We start from the raw sequence: 24,570 nt of genomic DNA, 5'->3' as shown, positions 1-24,570 counted from the left end.
TTGCGGAAAGGTGCAATAATCATTAACTCACGAACATTACATCTATCAAAAGATTTGAGGGAAATGTTGGCTTTACTACTACAGTACAATCCGGTTTTAACGTACTTTAAGGGACCAGCGTATTAAGTACGTTATATCCGAAGTACGTTGTAACGAGGGTAAGTAAAAGCTGACTAAAACCAAGCACACCTTTTGCAGGGACCAAGCACACCAGTAAGTTATATCCGAAAGTACGTAATAACCGAGTACGTTGTAAGGGGATTCTACTGTATAAAAACTACTAAGATTCCTTAGATTTTATAACAACAATTTGTGTAAACAGCTTCTTATATCAACATCTAGTATGTTGGCGACCAGTTTTAAAATTTTGCACCAGATATTTAAAAAATTGAAATCTTTTACTATTTTAAATCCACAAACTAGCTCTCTAGGACTTTGAATATGGGAAGCTTTTGGATGGGGGTTAATTTGAGGGGGCTTATACGATGAGGGTCAAAAAGAAGAAACTCGTAGCTTTCTAAGCATTGTTGACACGACGAGTTAATAAACAATGATGACACTTGTTGTAACAGACACTTACAAGCTACTGACAAATGGTAATAACGGACAATTGTAAAAAAACGGACACCGTTCTACAAAGAAAAGTAACCTTTATCCTACATATGTTCCTTTTAGTGGAAGACTGTCTGCATCACTAGCGCGTTACATAATTTCTCCTTTACGGTCAAATAAACCGAGGGTGTGGCAAACCAAGCTGTATTGAAAAACCCGCCGCAGAAAACAGACCCCAAAACCCAACACACCAATTTTTCACTTGAAATGCATTTATTAGCGGTAATGAAGTATTCTGTGAAGCCACAGACTTTTAAGACATTATTTAACATATCTTGAGGGCGGTAATTCTGGAGAAATGCTGTGTTCAATTCGATAGAAATAAAAAACACTTCTTAAAAGCAGTTTGATCCATGAGCTGCTTCTGTTTTAACAAACATTTCGTATGTGGAGAAGATTTTTTGAGAGGGTATGTGAGGTAATAGAAATGGTAGGGGCAAATATTGTGTGAGAGGTAAGGAATGTTATACACCCGCCCCTGCCAATGGTTAAGACTGTCTCACTCACTTTGTTGGCAAATGAGGCCTGTACGTCACCCTAGAGCGAAAAAGCTAGCACTCGCACTGCTGACACCCTATTAGATTAAGAACAAATTAAGAACAATCCAGCCTCAGATTTTCGAAAAAATAAAGAACAGTCAGTCTGAACTTAAATTTACTGGTTCTTATAAAAAAAGAGCGTACAATGCCAAATATTTTCAGGTAAACATCCTGCAAAGGGTGTACAGAAAATCACTGATATTTTCCCTGCAGCTACGACCTTTAAAGATATTATAGTTGCTTTTCGCAAAAATATAGTTTAGTAAAGATTTATCAATCTATATTTCTTAAGTGCGTTAGAAATTCGAATATACGGCTTGAAAACATTGTGCAACGATAAGTGTGCATGTTCGCAAGAGGAGATATCTTTCAAAGTTACTTTTCTGTTAAGATAAGTTCTGGTGCCTTCGCAACCCACTCACTCCAACCTGCATCGTAAAGCGCCGTCTCATGACCATTGCCACCTAAAAACGCGATAAACGCCAACAACGAGGCAGCCACACCCGAGCCTCCGTCTAAAGACATTGTCGGACAGTCTAAATCGATACCAAGTTTCTTCATCAAGGACCTTATCTCCTCTGGGCTTTTGATTTTTCTGTTCTCTCTATCAAAGAATTGCATCGCCATGACGTTGACTTCATTCGGGAAGTGCCCACTTGGAATATTTGGGTCAGGGCCCTCTTCACTTCCAAGAAAACGGGGCTTGGGTCTTCCATCCATTACTTGATACTGACGTGACGTTATATTATTTTTGACAAAATCGAAATCTTTTACCAGTTCTTCTCTGTACCTTGGCTTGTATTCAGAGGTCGCAGCTACAAATTAAGAGGTTAATATTAAAGCCCCTTTTGAGAAATTTAAAGCAGCGCTTTAACCTAGGGACCGCAAAGCAAATGAAGGAGAACTAGAATGATTCGAAGTAGCTGATAAAAGGTTAAAATGCTTCGGGGGAGGGGGCCTGAAGCCAAAGGCGAGATGATTCACTGTATGGCTTTAAGGACATTTTGGTTAATATTTACAGGCTAAACCCCCCTCAAGAGCCTCAGGCACTTCAACGGCCCCTGGTTTAATCATAAAACAAAAGGGTTGTGCAATCAAAATGCCAAACTACCCTTTACATGGCGAGACTTCGTCTAATTCAATAAATCGAATCTTTTAGGTTGAGACTTACAGTTTTAGTTTTAGGAGAATACAAAGCCTCTTTGACCGTTTTACGCTTTTGTTAGAGTAAGATTAATTCGAATTCAATTTAACATAAACTGTAACAAAAACAGATAATTCAGTTGTTTCGGCGGGATTGATCGCGGCTCTAGTTTTGAGAAAAAATCAAAATGAAGAGAAATCCTGCCAGAATTACAGCCTGAATCCATTGGCTGGGGCTAATGATGCTCTTTGAAGAAGCTGAGCCACAGAGAAGAAAAGGGACGATTAACAAGGGAGGATTAGAGGGCTGAGCCCCCTTGTTAATGCCAAAAATTGGCAAATTTCTACTTTTGCTATTGTATTTAACAATATTTTGTGTATAAGCCCCCTTATGTTATTTTGATAGCACTACACCACCGATTAAATAACGTTCGGAGAGAAGCACAACAGTGTGGTTTGAAAATGCCTCAGCTCCAAACCTGCTGAGTCTTATTTATTTCAACGGCAAGGTAACTATTTGCAAGTAGCAAAAAAATTGATTTAAAGTTTTCACCAAGGCAAAATAATTTTAAGGTTAAAATCATATTTTAGTATGAATTTTTACATTCCAGAATTTTTACATTCCAGTGATTTTGACAGAGTCAAAATCACTCTAATGTTGCCATGTTCTGGTTCCAGAAGATAATCTGTAAGGAATCCTTCTGGAAAAACTACAGAAAACTAATTAATTTTGGGGAAAATAACCTGAAAAATATCTTTCAAGCTTGCTAGCAAACAATGCAACATCATGTATAATTAGAAACAGCTGAATACTTGAGGCAGGAAGAAATTCTTCCAAATTCAAAATAGGTAACACAAACTTTAATCACAGTAAAACCCAATAAATTACAGGGTCAAGAGGGCCCTGGCCCCCCTTTTTTGCAAAACAATAGAGCTTTTTGAAAACTCTTTTGTCTTATTTGTTAAAATTTCCCTTGGCCCCCCTTTCCAGCCTGCGTTGGAGCCATGAATTAGCATTACCTGGATACTCTTCTTCTTTATTATAATCCCCTGAAGCAATCTCGTACCCTTCCTTTATCCAAGATGGCAAACCACCTTCTAACACAGAAACCTTAGCATGGCCAAAGACGCGGAACATCCACCAGGCTCTTGCAGCTGAGAAGACCACAAAATTGTCATGATTGTCATATAGCACCACATGGTGATGGTTCTCGATCCCAGCTAGTTTTTGTATATACTTTGCAAACTCTTCAGGTTTTGGGAGCATCATAAGAAGGTCAGTGTTTTTGTCTCTACACTCTGCAAGGCTGAAAATTCACCAATAAAAATATATTAGCAATAATTAAAAGACAAAAATCGAGCTACAAAATTAAAACAAAAATTGGTAGTTTGATTTACATATAAAATGTTTTCTTCGTCTTTTTCCATGATATTAGATATAAAAATTCCTGGTAAAGTGTGAAATTTTGATAGGTATGTGATGATGCAATAACAATATTTTCAAGATTTGTAAAGTTAGGCCAAATAAAATATTCAAGACCTTAAACTAATAAATAAAAATGGCTACTACAAGCAAAAAGCTGCATGTGTACATGTTGGAAGTTGGACAAAATATAGCCAGGAACATCAGAGAAACCAAAGGCAAAAGAGTAGGCTTAGGAAAAAAGAAACTTTGAAAAATGATTATCACAGTTTTTGTAATTGGCATTGATGTGTCAAACTGATGTGTTGGAATATTCCTAAACAGGTTTTTCAAGTAGCATTGTCATTCAAACAACTGAAAAATTGATAGGAGAAGTCACTAAAACTGGAAAATCATGTAAACTTCTGAGCAAGTTGCTGTGAATTTTGTTTTGTCGACAAACATTTTGTTTGATTCTAAAGGGGGCTTATATTATTTAAGTATTTATGACATGAAGTTGTATTGCAAGGTATCCTAAAAACAATATGATAACCATTTAGAAATTGTGCAATAAATTTTAATGATAACATCAGTTAGCCACTTAGTTGATTAACTCCAAAAGGGGTTGATTGCTGCGTACAAGGAAGGTAATACCTGGTTGTGTACCATCGAATTAGACATGGAAAAGGCCAAAAAACTAAGCAAGTGTCCTTGTTTACTCCACCCCCACCTCATTTGGCAAAATATTTTCAAGTTTTGTCTTACCTGTGGACCATATCTTTTTGAAAAAAACATTATTTCTTTAGAAAAAAGCTTTAAAATTGTAAGTCGTCGAAAAGTGGGGGTATGCTCATAGCCCCCCTTGTGTCCGCCCTGAATACTAAGAAAGGCTTACCAAAAATGTGTTCAAGAACAATCGCGAAAAATGAAACGGTTGCTTTTTGGCAATAGCAGAGGCTGGAAGAATCTTGTAATCAGGGTCTAGAGACGGGTCTGACCCATTTTAATGGACGATGATGCAACTAGATTCTCGGATGCTATAAAAAGAGAAGGGCCTAACTTTCCGGCATGCCAGCATATACGTCAAATACCTACTCGAAAAACTTTGCTCCAGGAATCCGCTTCTCTCTGTGTTCCTTTATGAAGTCTCTTTTAAACATTGCCAAATGCCATGTTGCATCAAGGACTCTAAAATTCTGCTTGAAGCTGGGTTCGCCCATTCGTTCCTTCAGCCATTGCGCACTGACAAGGGCTTGGTCTTTGCCTGCCATAGTAGATGAATTCCTGGAACTACGAAATCCCCACCACGTAGAGAAAGAGCCGATTAATGAAGTGTTAAAACTTTTAGAACTTCGAGACCGGAACAGACCCAGCTCACTAGATGCTGCTCTTATTTAAGTAGGCTAACCACAAAGTATCAACATTAAGAACAATCGATCACTATTTTGCACTCTGGGATGTATCTACAATCCTTGACAAACCTATCTATGTATCTACAGTCCTTGGAACACCCTGTGACCAATGAAAGATTTTGAAGAAATGAAGGTTTCCGGCTGTAAGATACAGAAATACCCCCCTTCCCCCCAAAACAATGTTGGCTAAAAAGCCTATTATTTACCCTAGCTGATAAAGTGACATTGGACGAATTTCGAGCTTTGAAACTGTTGTTATTCAACATTGTTTCAAGGGGGAGAGGGGGATGCTACTGAAGTTATGCGAAATTTTAGCTTGGTGTACCAAGACTTTTGGCAAGGATTGTAGTAGGACAGCAGAACATACTATGGGCTGCAGGGCATTTTTTAAGGATTCTTTAGTAGTGGGGCATTTCTAAAAAAGGGCCAAGCCCACGACAAGAAATTGTATGGTGCTTCAAATTTCTATATGCTTCCGTTTTCTCTAAAAAAGTCCAGGTGTTGTTGCGACAGCTAAATGGGATTTTTCACACATATTTTTTGAAGACATCTATTTGGATAAGATTTGCTCTTACCAAGACCATTAGCTGGGGAAGTTAAACATTCAACTTTGAATGAGGAATTGAAATCTTAGTGCTTGCATTTAATCAGATTTAGGAAAATTTTCGTTACATAATATCACGCTGTTTCGATGCCGAGTTATTTTAGGATTGAGTCTTATGTCTCAAGATTTTACGCGAATTATAGTAGTGAAGTTTCTTTAAAAAGCTCTTACAGGTGAGAAACATCTATCTGAGAGGAAAGAAAAGTGCCACTTTTCCTTCCTCACAGCTAAATGCTCCTCCAATTACCCACTTCGGCAACCAGGGTACGATAATTCATGTCCATGATTTTATACGGGCACTCGCTATGCTAGCGGTACGCTGGAAGGGCCGGTGCAATATGCGTTTTTCTACCCTCTGCAAAAGTGTAACAGAAAGTTTTCCCTTCCTGAACGAAAGTTGTCAAACAAAAGCTATAGAGGTGGTGCCCAACAGATCCCATTCTTTAAGATTTTCAGGATTTTAGAGTTAGTTAAGTCAAATGATTAGCCCAAGATCAGGCTAAAAAAGAGATAACTTGGAAATGATCTCTATTCTATTATTTTTGTCATTCACTATTTGTTCACAGTGGCAGATTTAAGGGGGAGGCAGTTGCCCCTCCTTCACCAAGTTGAAGCAAGTCTGGCGCCCCTTTTTTGGAAATTGTACGCCCCTTTCGAAGAATGCGAATCAGATAAAAAAGTTTCTGAGACCTATAGTCTGATTTACTTCAAGTTTGACCTAAAAGTCAAGTCGTTTACTCCCAAATTTCCCGGTAAGGAAAAAGCATTCAAGTCAGCCTCTTTTGTAGGGTCGTCTAGCAGAGTTGGAGCCACTATGTCGGAGCAGGGGATGTTCACCCGGAAAATCTATCTAATAAAGAGAGAAATTCTCAGCTCAGGCTATATCTCATTGTATTGACACAATTATTGTGAAAATTTCCTTAGAAAGTGAATAGAGAGCCTTCTGTGGGTCTGAAATTGTTGTATGCAGCGTACCCTTCTCACCATATTCTGAAAATTTTTCAGCGCTCCCCCCTGTTTATTCACACCTGATCTCTAAACAAACAACTACCTAATGATCTGAAAACAAGACATGCAATGCATTTGCTATGCACAGGATTAAGCTAGACTATTCCATAATTTTTGAACCAATGCCTAAAAATACTAGCCATCAAGATCAACATAAAGTACATGAAAATTAAGTTAACATGGTTTGTGAGAATTGTCAACAAAGTGTATTCCAGAAATATTAGAGAAATGACACCAATTTTACTTTTTCAATACATACAAATTAACTACAAGAGAGCCACTAGAAACAAATGTTTTTCAAACAGTCCTTGAGAATACGTGATCTGCAAAAGTAACATCAAAGATTTATCTATAACCTTTTCTTGCAAATGTAAATTTTCGCTTCATTGATGCTGAAAAGAACTTTCTCTTCTTCTTCTTTGGTTTGAAGTCAGCTGTAAATAACATGATTAAGATTATAATTATGATTATGATAAGTTATAAATTAATTAGAAAATTTATCAACTGAACTCTACCTAAAAATCCATGTTAAGAAAAACTAGTAGCACAACAGAGAATTATTTAAAGAATAATGTGTAACAAAAAGCTTAAAATGTGAATGCAAATACCTGTATCAGATGTATAATAATGTGGAAGGATCTTTCTTCTTGTTTCATTTAGTTTCAATCCATGTTCTCTGGCTGCACAAATGAATTCTTTCACCTTGTGGTAATAAATGAGGCAATAAATAAATGAGGTAATAAATGTAAGTTTCTACAGATATAATTGAAGCTATCATGGGAGGGGGCAGTGGGTTGACTGGGAAGGGTCCCTTGTCTCCACCTGGGAGTGGTCCCCTGGGCATGAGAATCTGAGAAGGTTTCTTGAAGCAGTCAAGAGCATATGGGGGGTTCAAGGGCATCTGGGAGTGGACAGGAGGATTTTGGAGGAGACAGGTGGATCTTGAAGGTGATAGAGAGATCCGGGGGCAGGAGCACCTGAAAAGGACATGGGCATCTGGCGGGGAACAAGGGCATCTTGGAGGGGATTGGACATCTGGGAGAGGACAGGAGTATCTAGGAGAGGAGAGAGGAAGTTTCTGGAAAAGGACGAGAGAATTTGGAGGGAACATGGGCATCTGGCACAGGACACAGGCATCTGAGATGGGACACTGGCATCGAAAATGGGACAAGGGGTGTTGGCAAATGAAACCTTATGAAAAGCCAGACCCTATGAATGACCCTTGGACCCATGCACCTTAACTACAAGTGTTTCAAAATCAACTTGATACACCTGTCAAAACTTCAAACAAGGCTATGCAGGGAAAATGAGATTGAAAACAGAGTGAGTTCCAAATCATAACATGGTTTTCACACAGTTACAGGGTTTTCATTTCATAATAAAGGTGAACTACCAAGAAGAAGCAATTTGCAACTGCATATAAGAAATGATTATTCCAACTTCTTTGTACCTATTCTACTGTTCTTTGTACTTCTTTCCCATCCATAACTTCAAATGACATGACTTAATCAAATCAAGTTTATTGGAATTTTCAATTTGAAACAAGATATTTGAAACAAGATTGGGAGAACAGTAGAAAAATTCTAATACCTAAGATGTTCAAACCCCATATTTTAATTATTAGTTGATTATATAAATTGTTCACTGTAAAAGGAGAATTTAATATATAAATTTTAAAGTTTTTCATCCATTCGTAACTAACAATTGTATTATTTAAAATTGAGTCAATATTAATGCATGACAAGTTGTTCTACCAGTAATTCTATTAACTTTCATTGTTATGGTAATGTTGCAATTAGGTGAGAGGCCATCTTGGCCTAGACACCTTGGCCTAAAATAAATAATTGTTTGGTGAAAGTCAAATGACAGACAATTACTAATTACCTTCTCTTTCCTCTTTACATGATTCATTCTCCAAAAAACTCTGTCAATGCCACACTCTTTGCACCTCTCTGCAATTACACGACCAACATTGACTGCAGCGGTCACATCAGTATTTTTTGATAAATGCCTTGCAATGGCAAATTCTTGGGTTGAAGCAGAAACTAGGATTTCACCAGTATGATGATCAACATATGCAGTTGTATGATTGTTGCTGATAACCAAGTTCAATCTAGGAACAAAAAAGGCCATTTGTTCAGAAATTCAAGCTCAATACACCCTAATAACACCAAATGAAGAATAAATGAAATGTTATAGCGAAAAAAATTCCAAAAGAACAAAATTCTGAACATACATCAGGGTTATGCAGAAGACAGTGATTAGGATTTTAGAGAACCAAAGTTCCTTTTTTCCTTGATTTCGAGGAAAAAGATGGAATTTGGCTAATACTCATGGCCACACTATTGAATCAAAGAGTTGAATAAACTTGATAAACTAATACATTTTTGGAATAGTTGGCACTTTTATGCATTGCAATCAATTTATATTAATATTTTTCCTTTTCTTTTATTATGATAATCTAGTCAAAATCCAAATATTACTGTAAGCATGCATAAAAGACTTCCAACAGACCTGTTCCAAAAGTCCCGTCTTTTCCGTAGTTTTCCATACCCCTTTGGTTTGTTGTAGCCAAGAAGTTCCATATTTCTTGGATTTCTGTTTCGAGTTTGTAACTGTGTTTCTGAAGGCAACTCTGGGATATCATTTTCTATTTGAAAGAAACTAGGTTTTGGTTCTCGCCAAAGCGAAACTCTCTTCTTCTCAAAAATCTCTGCGTCTAAATTTTCTGCCTCTCGTGTATCAATGAATTTTTCCAAGGACCGTAGACCCCTGTTTTTCAAGTCAGAGCTACAGAACCTTGATTGACACCAAGATGTACCAGCTACTACACCTATCGCAAATACTCGGCGACACTCCGGTCCTAATTTTGTATGGTTATTTAAAAGAAATTTTGGGGTTAAAACTACTTGTAATCCATTACATCTTAGCCTTGGGAGTATTCCAGTGAAAGATGCCATGCTCATCCTGAAAAATAATGAACGGTGCAACGATTTTACCACGCTTCTTGTTTACTCTGCATTGTAAATCAACGCTGGCAACAACTTAGGCCCGTCCCTGTCCGTGTATGTCTCGGTCTCGTTCCGATTATTGCCTCGCGGTGACACAGGGACCTTGTGTTTGCGAACCCCGGATATAACGAATTTCCGGTATAACGAACTAAATGTCTAGTCCCTTGGGTTCTCTCGGTATAACGAACTCGGATATAACGAATTCTCGATATTACGAATCAAAATCATAATGCTCTCACGACTTTCTATCTTCCAATCAAACGATCTTTCCACGAACAAGGTTAATAACAAGTTCTATGTTTCTTTACGGTTGTCCCGTAACGTCGAACTATTCTCGTAAAATCAGGCAGTCTTTTACAACAAGAAGTGTCCTCGCAAACATATCAAACCATGCACAATTATCACCTTTAACGGGAAGGCAAAAGAAAATTACCTTAAAACAAGAGTTCCTCTTTTTAAAAATATGGAATCAAAGATTTGAATAAAACCGCCAAATCAAGATTCGGTCAAACAAGCCATCAAGAGAGTCCATTACCAGGCATTTCACTGGTACAGATGCATGGGTATAAGAATTCCAACCATACCTCTTGAAGAACATGGTTGGAAGTATGAGCAAGAGTATGAGATTTTACAAATTTGGTTCACCGGATCACAGTTACCTTTAACATAAGTATTAGCCCCCTAGGAAATCGCAAAAATGATTCAAAGTCTAAAGTACTCTTTATATGCTGTATAATCAAAATTACTTGAGAGATTTATAGTTAGACACTTGGTTAGGTTTTTGTAATAATTTCCCTGTCTATAAATAATTGATAAGGAATTTTGCATAACCATCGATCTACTAGCAAACTGCCTAACCGAAATTTTCAAAGGTTAAATTGCCCTAGCAAACTGCCCCCATGCGAAAGTGTCCGGGGGGACCGAAACGCATAGCAAAACGACACTATGGAAAAGTGTCCCCTCTATAAAACAATAGGGGGACATTTCTGCATAACAAAGTTTTGAAAATGCGAAAGTGTCCGTTGTGAGCAGTATTTGTTGTTTTTGAGTTGTTTTTCACAGCATACACAGTACTCAAGGAAAGAAGTTTAATTCTCTCTGTTAACCAAGTACCAAGTAAACCGATTAATAGAAGGGAACCATATTAAAAAAAGAAATATTGACATTAACAAATTCTATACCCAAAATTAACGAGAAAAATGTTTACCAAACAAAGAAAGCAAGGGGAAACTTAAAATTCAAAAATTACTTGACAAAGAAACGTTTTTAAAAAATTTCAGCGTGAATACATTTTGTGTTTAAAAGACAAAATATAAAGAATGAATATTAACAACGAAATGCCCTTTGATAATTATCACATGATTTACATTCTATCCATAGTTGGACAGAGAGTGCAGCTACCTGTGAAAATCCTGACACGGGGATTGCAAGTGTTAAGGTAGGGTGTGGGGAGGGGGGGGAGGGGGTTGAAGGAATATTAGTTCCAAATTTACATACAAACAGAATGAATTAAAAGAATAAATTACGCAGGATCAGAAGGAGTGAGATAAGCAACACGGCGTTCGAAATCCTTTCAAAAGTAAACGAGAATAATGAATCTCGTGTTGAATTTCCACAAAAATAATAAGTTGCTGTATAAAATCAACTCAAACTATACTTAAGATTCCAGCGTTTTATCTTGCTCTAAGAATTAAACTGATTACTCAATACTAAACAGGAATTAAAAACAGGAGACTCAATACGATTCCATCAGGTCTAGGTGTCACTAGAACTATATTACTAAGATGTTGGTTTTCAAATTGAGCAAGAAGGCAACCGGCTACTTTAATCAATCCTGTTGCATCTTGATTTTTCCCTTTCTAAATCGAGCAACGGGACAATATTAGAATTGAATGATCTCAGAATTGAAAACTGTAAACGTAAAAAGAATGCCTTGAAATAACAAACTAAAAATCATATCAGAAATACAGCGGTGGGCGGGTTTTTAAACACAGTATACGAGAAGTGATATGCTAGCGAAACAGGCTTAATCTCAAGAAGCTGTTGGTTTCAACAAAGCATTCAGTAGGCGGTGGACAGGTGGCAAGAGGCGAAGAACTTTAATAAAGCGATGGCAGCTGGGAATAAGTGTTATCTTGCATAACATCTGTTTAAGATGATTTAGGATTTTGTGAGAAATAGGCTAAATCCCACAAGATGAAACAGTTTTCTGTGAGAATGTCATTTTTCTGCTGAAATATTTTTAAAATGCTTAAAAGATTAATTTGAGAAATCTATTTTGATAACAAATTTTATGTAACACAACTGAATGAAAGGACGATTTTGGCGAACCACTTGTGTACTGCCAAGGTGTTACGTAACTGTTAAAAATGATTTGATGGTGCTTTACATGCACCTCAGAAACATGGACCAACATCTAGTAATGACAGGTAACCGTCATATAGGGGCATGGCGGGATAAATTGTTTATATGGAATGTGCTACATAAAGTGATTCTTTACAATGCTTTAGGACTTGCCAGAACAAATGTTTTTTTCAAAAATCCTACAAGGTGCTTCGGGTATTTCTAATCATGGAATCCCTCACTGCATTGAGCTTCGCATTACGATATCTAACAAAAGGCCTATTTACAACAGGGTTTGATTGATCGGACCCTTTTTTTCAATATATTTAACTTTAAAGTGTTCGGCCTCGAGATGCAAATTCACTTTACATGTATATGTATGCACAACAAGAACAGTAAGGAACGCAAAAAACTGAATATCTACGCCCTGCGATCAAGGATCATTATAAGCAACATTTTGAAAAGTTAATGTAACCCAGGGCCTAAAATCGAAAACATTAAAATAAAAGACGTCCAATGAGACGGAATGGTAGCATCAAGTCATCATTCGGAATGGGATAACGTATACCATTTTCGTTTAAATGAATCTAAAAATAAGTCTGAAATTTTCAAGAATGTACATATTGCAACAGTCGCAAACAAGGAAGGGAGGTGCTTTCTGATCTATACGTTGGCAGAGTCCAGTAAATTGTTCCTGATCTTCAGGAAATAAATCGAAGTATGATGAATCAAAGAAATCAAAAAAAGTAAATACGACGTATTCTAAGAGCATGCTTTGAATTCTATCTAATTTTGATGATGTAAGTAACAATTTTCTCTCACGGTTCACGGGTCACGGGCCTGTAATCTTCCTGGACTCTGCTCACACACTTTGCAACAACAGCTTGTGTTGCGTTTTCTTAGTTCGGGGATTTTATTTTTTTAATAACATGCGGAAGGCCATATCGGAAAATTCACATAAAAAATTAGCCTATTACATGATTTATGCATCGTACGCATAATCTGCTTTGTTATGCATGACCAGCTTGTCATTAACAAAGTAGAAACTGTCTGATCTGGTTTCATATGGATGATTGATCATCTCTTGAACTGCAAAAGAAGCAAGATGCGGGTCAAGATGCGTGTGAATTAAACATCGATTAGAGGGCTGCAAAAAGTAATCAGAACTTGGAAACTGGGTTCCAAGAGAACTTTCAGAATTGTCAAAGAAATTTTTCAAACAAGAAAACTTTAAAAAACAACAAACTATATCTTGAGCTATTACAGCAAGGGATATATTGTCCCTGGAATTACCAATTGGAAAAAGAGAATGGAAATCAAGTAAGAAAATTCTCAATCTTGCGGAGCATTCTGAGGCAATAGTTTCAGCAACTATATATAAAATTTATTAGGTAACCAAAAATAAAAATGGTTTGCATCCATTATCGATAACGATATAAATCTGTACAACAAAAGCTTTTCAGATTATCTGAAAACAGTACCCAAGTTAGAAATTTTTAAATATTCGAGAAAATCATGACCAATATAAAAAAATTAACAACAACAAAATTATGATCACTTACTTTCACTGTCTGTGAGTTGTGGAAATTCGTAAATATGTTCACACGTGTTCTTGCTGTTTGGCATACAAAAGCCAAAGTTGAAGTCAAAACTTTTCAGAAGCCTCTCTTTAAAGTAGTGCCTTTCAATCATACGAAAGTTCTCCACTGGTTTATCGCCGACTGTGAATTCAACCCTAAAAATAACAGGAATGAAATTTTATGCAGTGAGGTTGAAGCCTACGATGAATGAACATTAGGTAAGCTATGATACAATCTAAAATAAACATGGTAACATCCGCAAGAAGTAATTCAAGAACATGCACGAAATGGTATCATTGAAAGCACAAAAAAGAAAGAACGAAGAATTTCTTTTCGCGCCACTAAAACTCGATTTCATAATTCAAACACTTGAATATTTTCATTCTAAAGGTCAGCCTAAAACATTAAGTTTAAATTAAGAGCATAATAAACATGAAAATAAAATTCTTCATTAACGCTATGGCCCTTGGAGCATTTTTCATCTTGGAGCAGAGGCAGCTTGGAGCTTGGAGCAGAGGCATTTTTCAAATGAACTTTACTAGGGACTTTCAAAATGAATTTAACACTCAATTCTAGATAATAGTCGTTACCAAACAGATTTTTCAGGCAATTCAAAAGCGCTTCAAAATCTGTTTCAAGTTTGTTCATGATATTTTTGATGAGACAAATGAACTCAATACAGAGCATTTTGAAAGCCAATGATGAAAAAGTGGTTACCAAATATGCGAATACCTTAATTCGCTGACTTAAAGAGCTTTAATTTTCATATAAAATAAACTGGCAACCATATAACGAAACCTCATATGCGCTGATGTTGTGGTTGCCAGTCAGTGAACGAGTGCGACCACGAACACGACAATTGTGATTAAAATGCGAATGAAAGGAAGAGTACAAAAAATTCTAAGAAGGTAGGCCTGCTACTAACATGACACTGGACAGCCTTGTTACAAAGACAAAAGTACTGTGGGATTGAAGCGATCTATGCATTGTTAAGCATTCCCCTCCCCCTACCATTTTGTATATATCTGTTTCATTAAAGGTTGAGTTTAAAATGACAAGCAAAGGCCGTGTTTTTGAGATTTTGCCCCGAAATCAATTAAAATAGATTAGAAAGAAAAGGTTTTGTTGGATGTGAAAAAGCTCTCTTTTCGTGATTTGATATCATCTTGATCACACGATTTGAGGGGAGATCCAGGATCAGGTAATACCCCCTCCCCCCAAAGAGAGAGAGAGAGAGAGAGAGAGAGAGAGAGAACATTAGTGAAAATTTATGTTATAGGAAGAAATAAAGGCATTAGTGAAAGAATAGGAAGAAATAAAAGGTAAAGGTAAAATATTACGTTGCACCTTGAAACAACTTGAAAAACTTACGTTGCACCAACAGCTGAAAGTTTCAGAAAATCTTTAGAAAATCTGTACCGCACATATCTTCCGGAATTTTGGTCTTCTTCGTCGCATTCTATTGAATCTTCCTCACCTTCCGGTTTCATAATCTCAAACAAAACCGAACCTGTCTCCATATCTCGTATCCTGAACCTCGTAAAGTCGATATTGAACAAGTTAACTCTCCCATCGATGAGATAATCTGAAAGAATAGATTGTGAAAATCAGTGACTTATAAATCTTCTTCAAATCAAAACATTGGCACGAAATAAATAGTTCATGTGCAGACACTTAGTAGAACAAATTAACAATAATTCAATGTATGGAATACCACTTTCTCAGCTTATAAAGTATGTGTTTCAGAGCATTCCTTCATTACGGCAAAAAATGCCCGTGTTGCAAACGATCCACCAACATTCTTTGTAATTCGAATACACAGCTGCTATGAAACAGAATAAGCTACTAAAAGAAGGCAGCAAAGAACAATGCCTACAAAGGTCTTGGTACACTAGCGTCAGTTTCCCAGGCAAAATTCAGCCATTTCCCTTCCAACTGTGAACAATGTTGGTTTACTAAAAATGACGTAGGAGATTGAGAAGTACCTTTCTTCTTTGATATGGATGACATTATTTTTGGGGAAAAGGGGTGCAGAAGTAGGAGTTTTCGGGAGAAGAACTGAAAAATATTAAAACATAGTGCATTTTCTTGGGCGGCATTAGCAGGCATTACAAGAAGCATTTAAGTGGTGAATCTGTTGGTCCACAAAACTACTTTTAATTGATTGGCCAATTTGTTTTAATTTACGTTAATATAGCTCTTCAAATTTAGCTTTGATGTATGTTATGCTCTTTTCCCTAACCAACGGCATGTTTTAGGCCAGTGGCTTCAGAAAACGCGAACAGTCATCTAATACCTTGTTAGCTGCCGGCCTATTATTTACGTGGAATGCAGGTGTGGAAAAGTAAAAAAGTGCTTGTTCTTATGGAAATATTGCAGCGGTGTTATTATAGAAGAAAACTATAAACATTGTTCATGTAAAAGAAAAGGCACATGCATATGAATGAAAAGACGACGAAGAAATATAAATACAAACCGGTAAGAAGACAATTACGAGAAAAATGTGACACGATGGCAATTTATCTTTGTCTTTAAAACAAGCGGAATGGGCGATTTGTTTCTAGACAACTCTAAGTTTCTCAGTTAGTACGTGTTTCGTTTATATACATCACAATTTACATAGACCGTTCTACGAGCACACTGCGCTTTTGAAAGGAATCCAAAACACTGATGTCACCAGTCTGTGTACTTTTTAAATCTATCAGAGTTTTCACCAGTCAAAACAAAACCATGCCATGTAACCGTGGTGTGCTATTGTCTTTTGTTTTGTCCAAAAAGTGCATATTTAGTCAGTTTCGGGTGATGAACCATTTCAAAAACCTTGCCAAAGCTCAATGTCAACATAACCTGGGAAGGAACGATATTTTCCCAAATGTTGAGCTGTCTCCGATGAAAATCCAAACACTGATAAACTTAAATTTACATTTGAGAGGTGATTTTGATGTTCTTTGGAGACTAAAAAACTCACCTATATCCTAATTGTAAACGACCATTTCTATTCACTAACAAATAAGATTATAGCTTTAAAAACTCTACTTAGAATGCTGGAAAAATCTTTTCGCTTATGTTAACTTGAAGAAAGCTCGTTGTAAAACGAAAATTTCGTTTCCTGTTCCAGATTTGCATTCACATGTTAAAGAATTTCAATTTATTTCAGACTACAACCATTCATTTGACAAACCTCTTTAGACATATTCTTAGTGGTTTTGGCATCAAATAAGGGCAAAGGCACATATCAACGATTTCAACATGAGATTTCATTTGAAACACTTCATGTAACTTTACCTGGTACTTTTGCAGACCTGCTTCATTGGGCTACACCCCCAAAGAATACCATTGCGAGAATCGCTATAAAATGCTTTACAAAATAAGATAAGCACTCTTACTAGCAAAATGCTTCAAGAAAAAGAATATCAATTAATGAGATAATAAGACTATCTATCAGTGTTTGCAAAATAGTTGTAAATAAATGACTTGAATCTACATAGCCAAAAAAAAATCTGACAACCCCCCCCCCTCCCACTTATGGAAAGTTGGTCGGTAAATTTTACGGATGGTCGGTAAATGTTATGGATTGTCGGTAGATGCGTATCTTGACTATATATAGTATATTGGTATGTATACATTGACTAGCAAGAGCTGAATTTTGGTCGGTAAATTCACCCGTTTACACCCCCCCTGCTCCAAATCGTCAAGGTACGCCCCTGTTTATAATGGTCTCTTATTCAAACAGTATTATCACACCAGATCTCTACTAAATGGGACAATAAACAAATCCAACCAGATTTGGTCATCATTGTGAACTCAAGCAATTACAGAGGTCTATATGCATAACTGTGTGAATATTCAAAAAAATCGAAAGGCCACCTGCATATAAGAAAGAAAATCCTTTGATGACAGGCAACATATACAGTTAGCTAGACATCTAAAATACGTGGGCAATTTGCTATTTTCTTCATTTCTGTATCTCTTGGCTTTTGAAGTACAGCACAGAACACTTTTTCACTTTTTATCTTCAAAAGAAACCGACGACTTATTGACAAAGTCTACTGAAAAGGATTCTTAGGTCAGCAAGATGTATCTCGTTGCCTTAAGAAAACATATGATACTATCTATTTTAAACATTATCTGAAACAAATCTGACCATGGCATATACTCAAAAAATCGCTCTTTTGTGGATGATCTGTGGATAAAATGAGTGCAACTGAGAAACTTCCAGCCTCAAAGACGCATTATGTAAAGGAAGAAGGATTCACTTATGCAGAAAAATGCAGTGAAATCACAAAGCATCAGGCATAAAAAACCAACATAATTTTGACCACAAAAATCATCAAAGCGTTTCTAAGATGTGAACATATGGCCTTAATGCCGAAAGCAAAAGGCGACAAAGGCTTAAAATAGCTTGAGTGGATAAAAAAAGATTTTCATGTCGAAAACCATCTAGATTTTAAGTTACACTATTTGGTGTACAGAACAGGAAAGTTTTTTAAGTTGCTATTCTGAGTTTCACTCATGAGGAGCTTAATGTGATCATCAGGCATGCATATGACAGACTGGTAAACAGTTTTTTTCAAATTTTTTATCAAGTATTTAATTGCAAAACATTGTTTTTTACTGAGTACTGCTACAATATAAGTTTCTTACTTGAATTGCTACAAAGCACTTCAAAGGGGATTACCACAAACAAAACAAAATAAGCATTAAGAAGGTAAGGAGATTCTGTTGGAGATGCATTTTCAAATTTATCTAAAGTGGAAAAAAAGTGAATAACCAAAGAAAAAGGGTTGTGCTAAAATAAAAAGGATTCAAAGAAAATAGGCCCACATTGTGCAAGGAAAACAACACAAGCAAGACAAGACAAGAACTGTCCAGAAGTTATAATATTCCAAAAACAAATAAAAAATAATCTGACTTCTACTTGATCAGCATAAACAGACCATTCAGCGTATAGAGACTGTCACACAATTTGTTCAGATAGAAAACTTAGGTCACTGCTATTGGCAACACCATGTCAGTTGAACAGATGGCAGTGCAGAATTGATTGACAAAGCCTATCTGCGTCAGCAACAAAAAAACCTGTTCAGCAAAGGCATGTTAACTCTCACGCTTTTGACAAATGTACCACAGTTTTGAGTTCAATCCCATGATCTGAAGATTTTATGTAAATATGACCTTTAATGTCTATAGGAATGATATTGTGTTGTAAGAATTGCTATGGTCCCTATCTTGTTTCTTGTGATTTTCCATCGCTGGTGTTTGCCTCGATTCTTATTTAACGTGCAGACAACACAGAGCCAGTGAGAGAGAGACTGTGTTAACTGTGGAGCTCTGATCTGAACTGAACTTACATATAAATTAACATACTTATATATATAAATCAAATTGCTGATTAAGGATGAATTAGGATGATGTAATGATGATGCAATGGAGAAGGAAGGATCTAGACTTGGAAATTAGTCAGCATGGCATAGATGTGTGAACATGTAAACAATGGTGAAAGGAATGTCCTATGGTATGTGATGCCATGAATGACGTAGAGGGATATCATGGTGATGGGAATATGCGAATATCGCCTATCTTACAATATCAAAATTACTACTATTAAAATTACAATGGTTAAAGGAATGTCCTATGGTATGTATGCCATCAATGACGTAAAGGGATATCATGGTGATGGGAATATGCGAATATCGCCTATCTTACAATATTAAAATTACTACTATGTCTTTGAAAACATACAAAGACCCTTTGAGTTGATTCCATCCAAGGCCAATTCATGAGGGAACAACTGGAATGTAACATTCCTTTTTTAAAAACCTTTAGCTTAAGCAAATAAAATTACGCGCAGTAGGCAGAGAACTTGGTGGCAAGACAAGATCAAGAAGGACTTGCAGGAAATGAATCTGACGGTGAACCTTGCTGGGAAAAGGAACGAGTGGCAGAGGAGGATTCGGATGGCCAACCCTGATTAATCAGGACAAGGCCTACAGTGAAGAAGCTTAAGCAAATAAAAGTTCAAGGTAGACAAGGAGCAATACTTCTTAGTCTTAAAAGGATTTGCATGTAAAGATGCATACTTGAATTTGGTAGGGGTGTTTCTGGGCAATAAAACGGTTGGCTTGTAAAGGGCATGCTTAGATGTAGGGCTGAATCTGTCCCATAGGAAAAAATATTGACATGTCCACCTTTACTTAGATGCTGAGACAGCTTCTCATACCAACACTCATAGACATAGAAATCAGAGGGCACAGTCCCTTCCCCCAACTTTTCTTAAACAGAGTACCCCATTTTTCTACATTCCCCCACATTTGAAAATGCTAGAGTTTAATACACCAGAGCCAGGCATGCATCTGCAAAAGAGGTGATGGATTAGGCTTTTTAGGCTTTGGCTAAGATGCTTAACATATGTTTTATCAATTTCCAGTTTTAAAACTTCGCAAAAAGTCATGCAATTTTGTTTGGTCAGAGGTGAACTCACTTTTCACTGTATTATGTCCTTTTATGTAGCTAAATTTTACTGCAAATTGGATGGAATGTCAGTTATTGTTAGAATACCAGGATATATACATGTTGATTCTGTTAAAGGTAGAGGAGAACATTCCCTTACAAGCCTGTCAACAGTTAACAATCTGTATCAATTTGCAGCTGAACTGATGGGTTGAGCACTTATAATGGTAGACTAGAATTACCTTCAAACTTCCAGTTATGTAATCTATGAAATGATTTTCATTTTAAAGACATGCATATTGCTTTATTTTAGTTACTTAAAGGTTTTCAATTATCCTTGATGCAAACATTATTCAACGTTGCATATCTTAACATGAGGCTGCCATAGTTGATTTGAACTGTTGGTGGCTGAATACTGGCAAAAATAATTCGTCTTGCGCAGTTTGAATAAACAGAAAACTCAGAATTTCGTTAAAGATTTATTAGTGCATTCAGATAACAGCTCTGTCATTGTTACATTTTTTACCTAATCAATAGCACCGCTAGCCTTGTTTGAATAAGTCTAGAGATCGACCTTCCTTGAGCTGGCTTGGTAACAACCGAACAATAAAATGCCTTATTCAGAAAATTGTGCCTCACCTGGGCTCATTTATAAGTAGCAATTCCCTTGTAAATGTCCATAACCACAAACATTTTTGATGGGAACAGACGCCGCAACAAGAATGTTCTAAAAGATCAGATCAGATCAGACGAGGAGCCTATGCTTCACCGCGTAGCATAGCAACACACGAAAACATCGATTATTTCTTGATGGCAAATTTAGTTTATCATTAGCAAACAGGATAAAATACACAGCATATCCTTTTTCTTTGCATTGTTATGAAAAAGTCCAAATATGAAATAACATAGACTCCAACTGATACTTTTCTATAGAGTTCAATACGTTGCTGCCTTATCATTTTTGGAATCGGCTAGGAAAAGGAAACAAGAAAAAGGAGCGCAGCACTGGGCCTTTGCAACAAAAGGAAGTCCAAATTTTTCCGAGGGCTGATAATAAAAAGACACTATAGATGATGCAAAAATGTACAACGAAACTTACTTTGTGTGATTTTGTCTAGCTTTGTAATATCTTCAGGAGTTATGACATCTTTGTTAAGCAACTGCTCCTCGCTAACATCGTCGCCTTTCTTCGATTTGGCAGCTCTCATCAAAAATCCTCCACCTTTCTTTTTCTCTCTCCCCGAAGAACTATCTTGAGCGGGCATCTTTTTCCCGACTTTAAGACTCATGGAAAGAGCACAAAGTATTGCTTACACAACACTAATCTGAGTGAACGTGGCTTGGAGGAAGCTTTTTCTTCACCTCTTACGGCTTGACATTTCCAACGGAAAGTGAAGTGCGTGTATTCGATTGCATAAAGGATCTTCTTGGCAATGTCTCTTCTTTGAAAATGAAACGGAATTCAATTATGGGGTCTTCTACTTCTGTATATAGGATGTTCAAGTTCAGAGCGGGGGGTTCTGTGCTTCCAGCGCATGTCTGTTTTGACGCTCTTATTGTTGTTTAAAAATTGAAAACGAAAGTTGGCAATTGAATAGAAAGAAAATATTCTTCTTTTATCGTTGACATGCACTCCTCGGCAAAAAATGAGGAAAACATGCAAAATCAGATGTAAAACAAGAAAGATGAAATAATGAATTGATAATACAACAATTCATATGAAACAAATTAATATTGAAAAACAATATTTACTTGTCTTATATTTTGAAAAATAAGTTTCTAATTTAAGATTGATGGACACTTTTACCTCTTTGGATGGACACGTTACTTCTAGTATTTCCACAATCTCTACCACTAGAAAATTTTTGTACCTTTCACAGTGGCCTTTCTAAGGGGGCCAGGGGGCCAGGGGGCCATGGCCCCCAGAAATTTTCTTGGCCCCTTGCTTGGTCCCCAGCTTTTAAAGAAGTTACTTTTAGAATTCAATGTTTTTTTCCAAAGCTGTTCAATCGTTCTTGAACTTTTTAGGGTTGCTCTCTTCTATTTTGCTCAATGCGATTTGTTGTTGTATTTATTTAAAAAGCCAGGGGCTCCATCTTAACCGCCACCATTTAAATTCAGTTTCAGGTCATTCCTAGAATGAATAATTTCAAACCTTGTCTTGCCACCAGCAGCCATGGCGGTGACCTTTACAAAGCCCTTGATCAATCTTAACATTAAGTTTCATCAGCCCTTGAAAAGTTGTACCAAGGCCATACTTTCTATGAGGCGCCAAAATTGGTGCTGTGTAGCCAATTTTGAGCCACTACGCCACTGTTTTACATTCTATTAGTTCGCAAAATAATAGCTAGCGTTGGCCCTGGCTAGCCCCCCCAAGACTTTTACAGCTATATTCGCCACTGACCTTTCATTTTATACATTGTAAAATTCAGTTGCGAACCAAGCTGAAAATAAGTTGATTAATTTGGTGCTGTCATTATTTCTAAATATATGCTACATAACATCTATGTACAAATACAACCTTTGAAGTGTCTCTGACGACAACAGCGAAAGATCGTCAAAATACAACCAAATTTTGGAATGACATAAAACAGTAGACTCATACCATGTGTGATAGACATAAAAAATCAATTGTCAAGGAAGGAGTCCTGGTCTTACGAAGATTCTAAGAGAGGAAGAAGTAATTTCTATGATTACCAGGATTAAAATATCAAATTTATGATTCAGTATATAATACCGTAAAAGCTCTATTATGCCTCAGGGAGCTCATTCATTTTTTCAGTCATAGAGGGGGCTTAAAAGAGAGGGGGCTTATTAGAGAGGAGGACTTGAAAAATTGAATTAAAAAGTGTTTTAAAATGTGTTAAAATTTTAAAAGGCGCACAAATGTGCTTTTAAAAGTGGCGCAATTAATTATTGTTGTAATTACTACTGTCACTTAAAGACTGGGCCACTGATAGAGGATTCACGGGAAGTGATCAGTTAAGAGCAACAATCATTAATGTGGTTACGGTCTCTCCTCCTTGGTGGTGATGGTATGTGACGCGGGCTACAATTAATGCACACGATCGTTTCATCATCACACCCGCCAAGAGCCTTCTTAATGCCTTCTTTGCTTGACATCAAAGGCTAAGGAGGGGGGGCATTAATAGAGGGGGACGTATTTTAAGTTTTTGCTTGATAAGGGTAGCCTGTGTCCCAGACCCCTAACTTGAAAGACTTCTACTTTCAAGTTAGGGGTCTGGAGCACAGGCTAGATAAGGGGGCTCAATAGAGAGGGGGCTCAATAGAGAAGGGGGCTCTATAGAGCTTTCATGGTATTTCAGTGTTTGGATTTTTTGAATTTGCCTTTCGGCAAATTAATACAATTCACATTCAGCAAACCAATTCTAACTCACACCATGGCTAAAAAAATAGCACGGCTTTTGCAATGTACGAAGAATGTGGAGGAATGGTACTTCGATATTATGAATTGGCGATGTGGACAAAACTGATGATGATGATGATTGATGATGATGATGATAATGATGATGATTGATGATGATGATTGATGATTATGATGATGATGATGATTGATGATGATGATGATGATGATGATGATGATGATTGATGATTATGATGATGATGATTATAATGATGGTGATTATGATGACGACGATGACAATGATGACGACAACGAAGATTCCAAATGTATTAAAAGTCTGAACTTTTCTAGATGCGCTTCCAGTCTGTTTCCCAGACAACTAAGAACCTTTATGTTTTATGAGAATGCCTAAAAAAACGGCGGCACAAGCTATGACGCAGCAACTTTACACAACTCATATATTGGGGCTCTGTGAGTGGGACCTAACTGGGATTTTGTTTTTTTGATATGACGAAGGACATTTTTTGCTTGATAGCATAACACGAAAAATTATTTTTATTCGGTTGCTTTATCAAAATGCGTTTCGCATATTTACAGTTTCTTGATAAACGGCGGGAACTGCTATGACGCAGTAAGTTTACAAACCCAGATCTTTGGATTCCACTATCAACCTTTGCAGAAGGAGAAATCGATGCGTGCCTAACGATCTCTAACGACCCGCGCTGACAAAACGGTTCCAGCATAATGATCTCGCGGCAGTGCAATTACTTGATTACGAAGGGGAATCTTTCGTACGTAATTGTGAGCAGCCAAACTTTTAATTTCGTAAACTTCCTAGTTGCGAGTGCAAAGATTTCTTTAATTCGGCAATTGAACCGTTTGATTAAGAAATGTAGTCACAGTTCCCCAAATGATTAATTGATCATTCTCGTAACTGTTAGTCTGACAGACTTTTAACAAATTCCCGTTGTTTCTATGTTTTTCCTACACCAAACAACCTTATCCAACGGGGTCTGAAGAATTTGGAATGAATTTTGGATAAACCCTAGAGAAAACTGGAAAGTACCTGCAAGCATTTTGCGACAATTTTGCATAGCCTGGAAAC

At 36.9% G+C, this 24,570-nt stretch overlaps 3 protein-coding genes across 3 annotated transcripts; all 3 read right to left on the bottom strand.

The window, feature by feature from the left end:
* Window positions 1-512: 512 nt before the first annotated feature.
* Window positions 513-5,222, bottom strand: LOC135683116 (thiosulfate sulfurtransferase). The gene is made up of 3 exons (XM_065198284.2): window positions 4,792-5,222; window positions 3,315-3,601; window positions 513-1,966 (listed from the first exon to the last, which is right to left on the bottom strand). Exons 1-3 carry the CDS (start codon window positions 4,965-4,967, stop codon window positions 1,527-1,529), a joined length of 903 nt encoding a protein of 300 aa, XP_065054356.2. The 5' UTR covers window positions 4,968-5,222; the 3' UTR covers window positions 513-1,526.
* Window positions 5,223-6,927: 1,705 nt separating this feature from the next.
* On the bottom strand, window positions 6,928-9,819 carry LOC135683181 (uncharacterized). Its single transcript, XM_065198366.2, has 4 exons — window positions 9,235-9,819; window positions 8,605-8,833; window positions 7,329-7,422; window positions 6,928-7,154 (listed from the first exon to the last, which is right to left on the bottom strand). Exons 1-4 carry the CDS (start codon window positions 9,684-9,686, stop codon window positions 7,066-7,068), a joined length of 864 nt encoding a protein of 287 aa, XP_065054438.2. The 5' UTR covers window positions 9,687-9,819; the 3' UTR covers window positions 6,928-7,065.
* Window positions 9,820-10,890: 1,071 nt separating this feature from the next.
* LOC135683185 (protein unc-119) lies at window positions 10,891-21,526 on the bottom strand. The gene is made up of 4 exons (XM_065198370.2): window positions 21,201-21,526; window positions 15,026-15,239; window positions 13,637-13,809; window positions 10,891-13,163 (listed from the first exon to the last, which is right to left on the bottom strand). Exons 1-4 carry the CDS (start codon window positions 21,388-21,390, stop codon window positions 13,057-13,059), a joined length of 684 nt encoding a protein of 227 aa, XP_065054442.1. The 5' UTR covers window positions 21,391-21,526; the 3' UTR covers window positions 10,891-13,056.
* Window positions 21,527-24,570: the final 3,044 nt, after the last annotated feature.

Source organism: Rhopilema esculentum, chromosome 7 (genome assembly GCF_057945365.1).
Source record: "Rhopilema esculentum isolate cy_ngs chromosome 7, ASM5794536v1, whole genome shotgun sequence".
NCBI lineage: Eukaryota > Metazoa > Cnidaria > Scyphozoa > Rhizostomeae > Rhizostomatidae > Rhopilema > Rhopilema esculentum.
The sequence above is the reverse complement of the archived record's forward strand: the minus strand, read 5'-3'. Positions and strand labels throughout refer to the sequence as shown.

Excerpts from the sequence above, each read along its gene's own strand:
- LOC135683185 (XM_065198370.2), bottom strand. The coding sequence starts at position 21,390 with ATGAGTCTTAAAGTCGGGAAAAAGATGCCCGCTCAAGATAGTTCTTCG. Across the intron at positions 15,240-21,200 it reads GCTAGACAAAATCACACAAA|ATTATCTCATCGATGGGAGA; the intron begins GTAAGTTTCGTT and ends CTATTCTTTCAG. Across the intron at positions 13,810-15,025 it reads CTTTCAGCTGTTGGTGCAAC|GGTTGAATTCACAGTCGGCG; the intron begins GTAAGTTTTTCA and ends TGTTATTTTTAG.
- LOC135683181 (XM_065198366.2), bottom strand. The coding sequence starts at position 9,686 with ATGAGCATGGCATCTTTCACTGGAATACTCCCAAGGCTAAGATGTAAT. Across the intron at positions 8,834-9,234 it reads AGACGGGACTTTTGGAACAG|ATTGAACTTGGTTATCAGCA; the intron begins GTCTGTTGGAAG and ends TTTTGTTCCTAG. Across the intron at positions 7,155-7,328 it reads TTATTATACATCTGATACAG|CTGACTTCAAACCAAAGAAG; the intron begins GTATTTGCATTC and ends TGTTATTTACAG.
- LOC135683116 (XM_065198284.2), bottom strand. The coding sequence starts at position 4,967 with ATGGCAGGCAAAGACCAAGCCCTTGTCAGTGCGCAATGGCTGAAGGAA. Across the intron at positions 3,602-4,791 it reads CCTGGAGCAAAGTTTTTCGA|CCTTGCAGAGTGTAGAGACA; the intron begins GTAGGTATTTGA and ends GTGAATTTTCAG. Across the intron at positions 1,967-3,314 it reads TAAAGAAGAAGAGTATCCAG|CTGCGACCTCTGAATACAAG; the intron begins GTAATGCTAATT and ends CTTAATTTGTAG.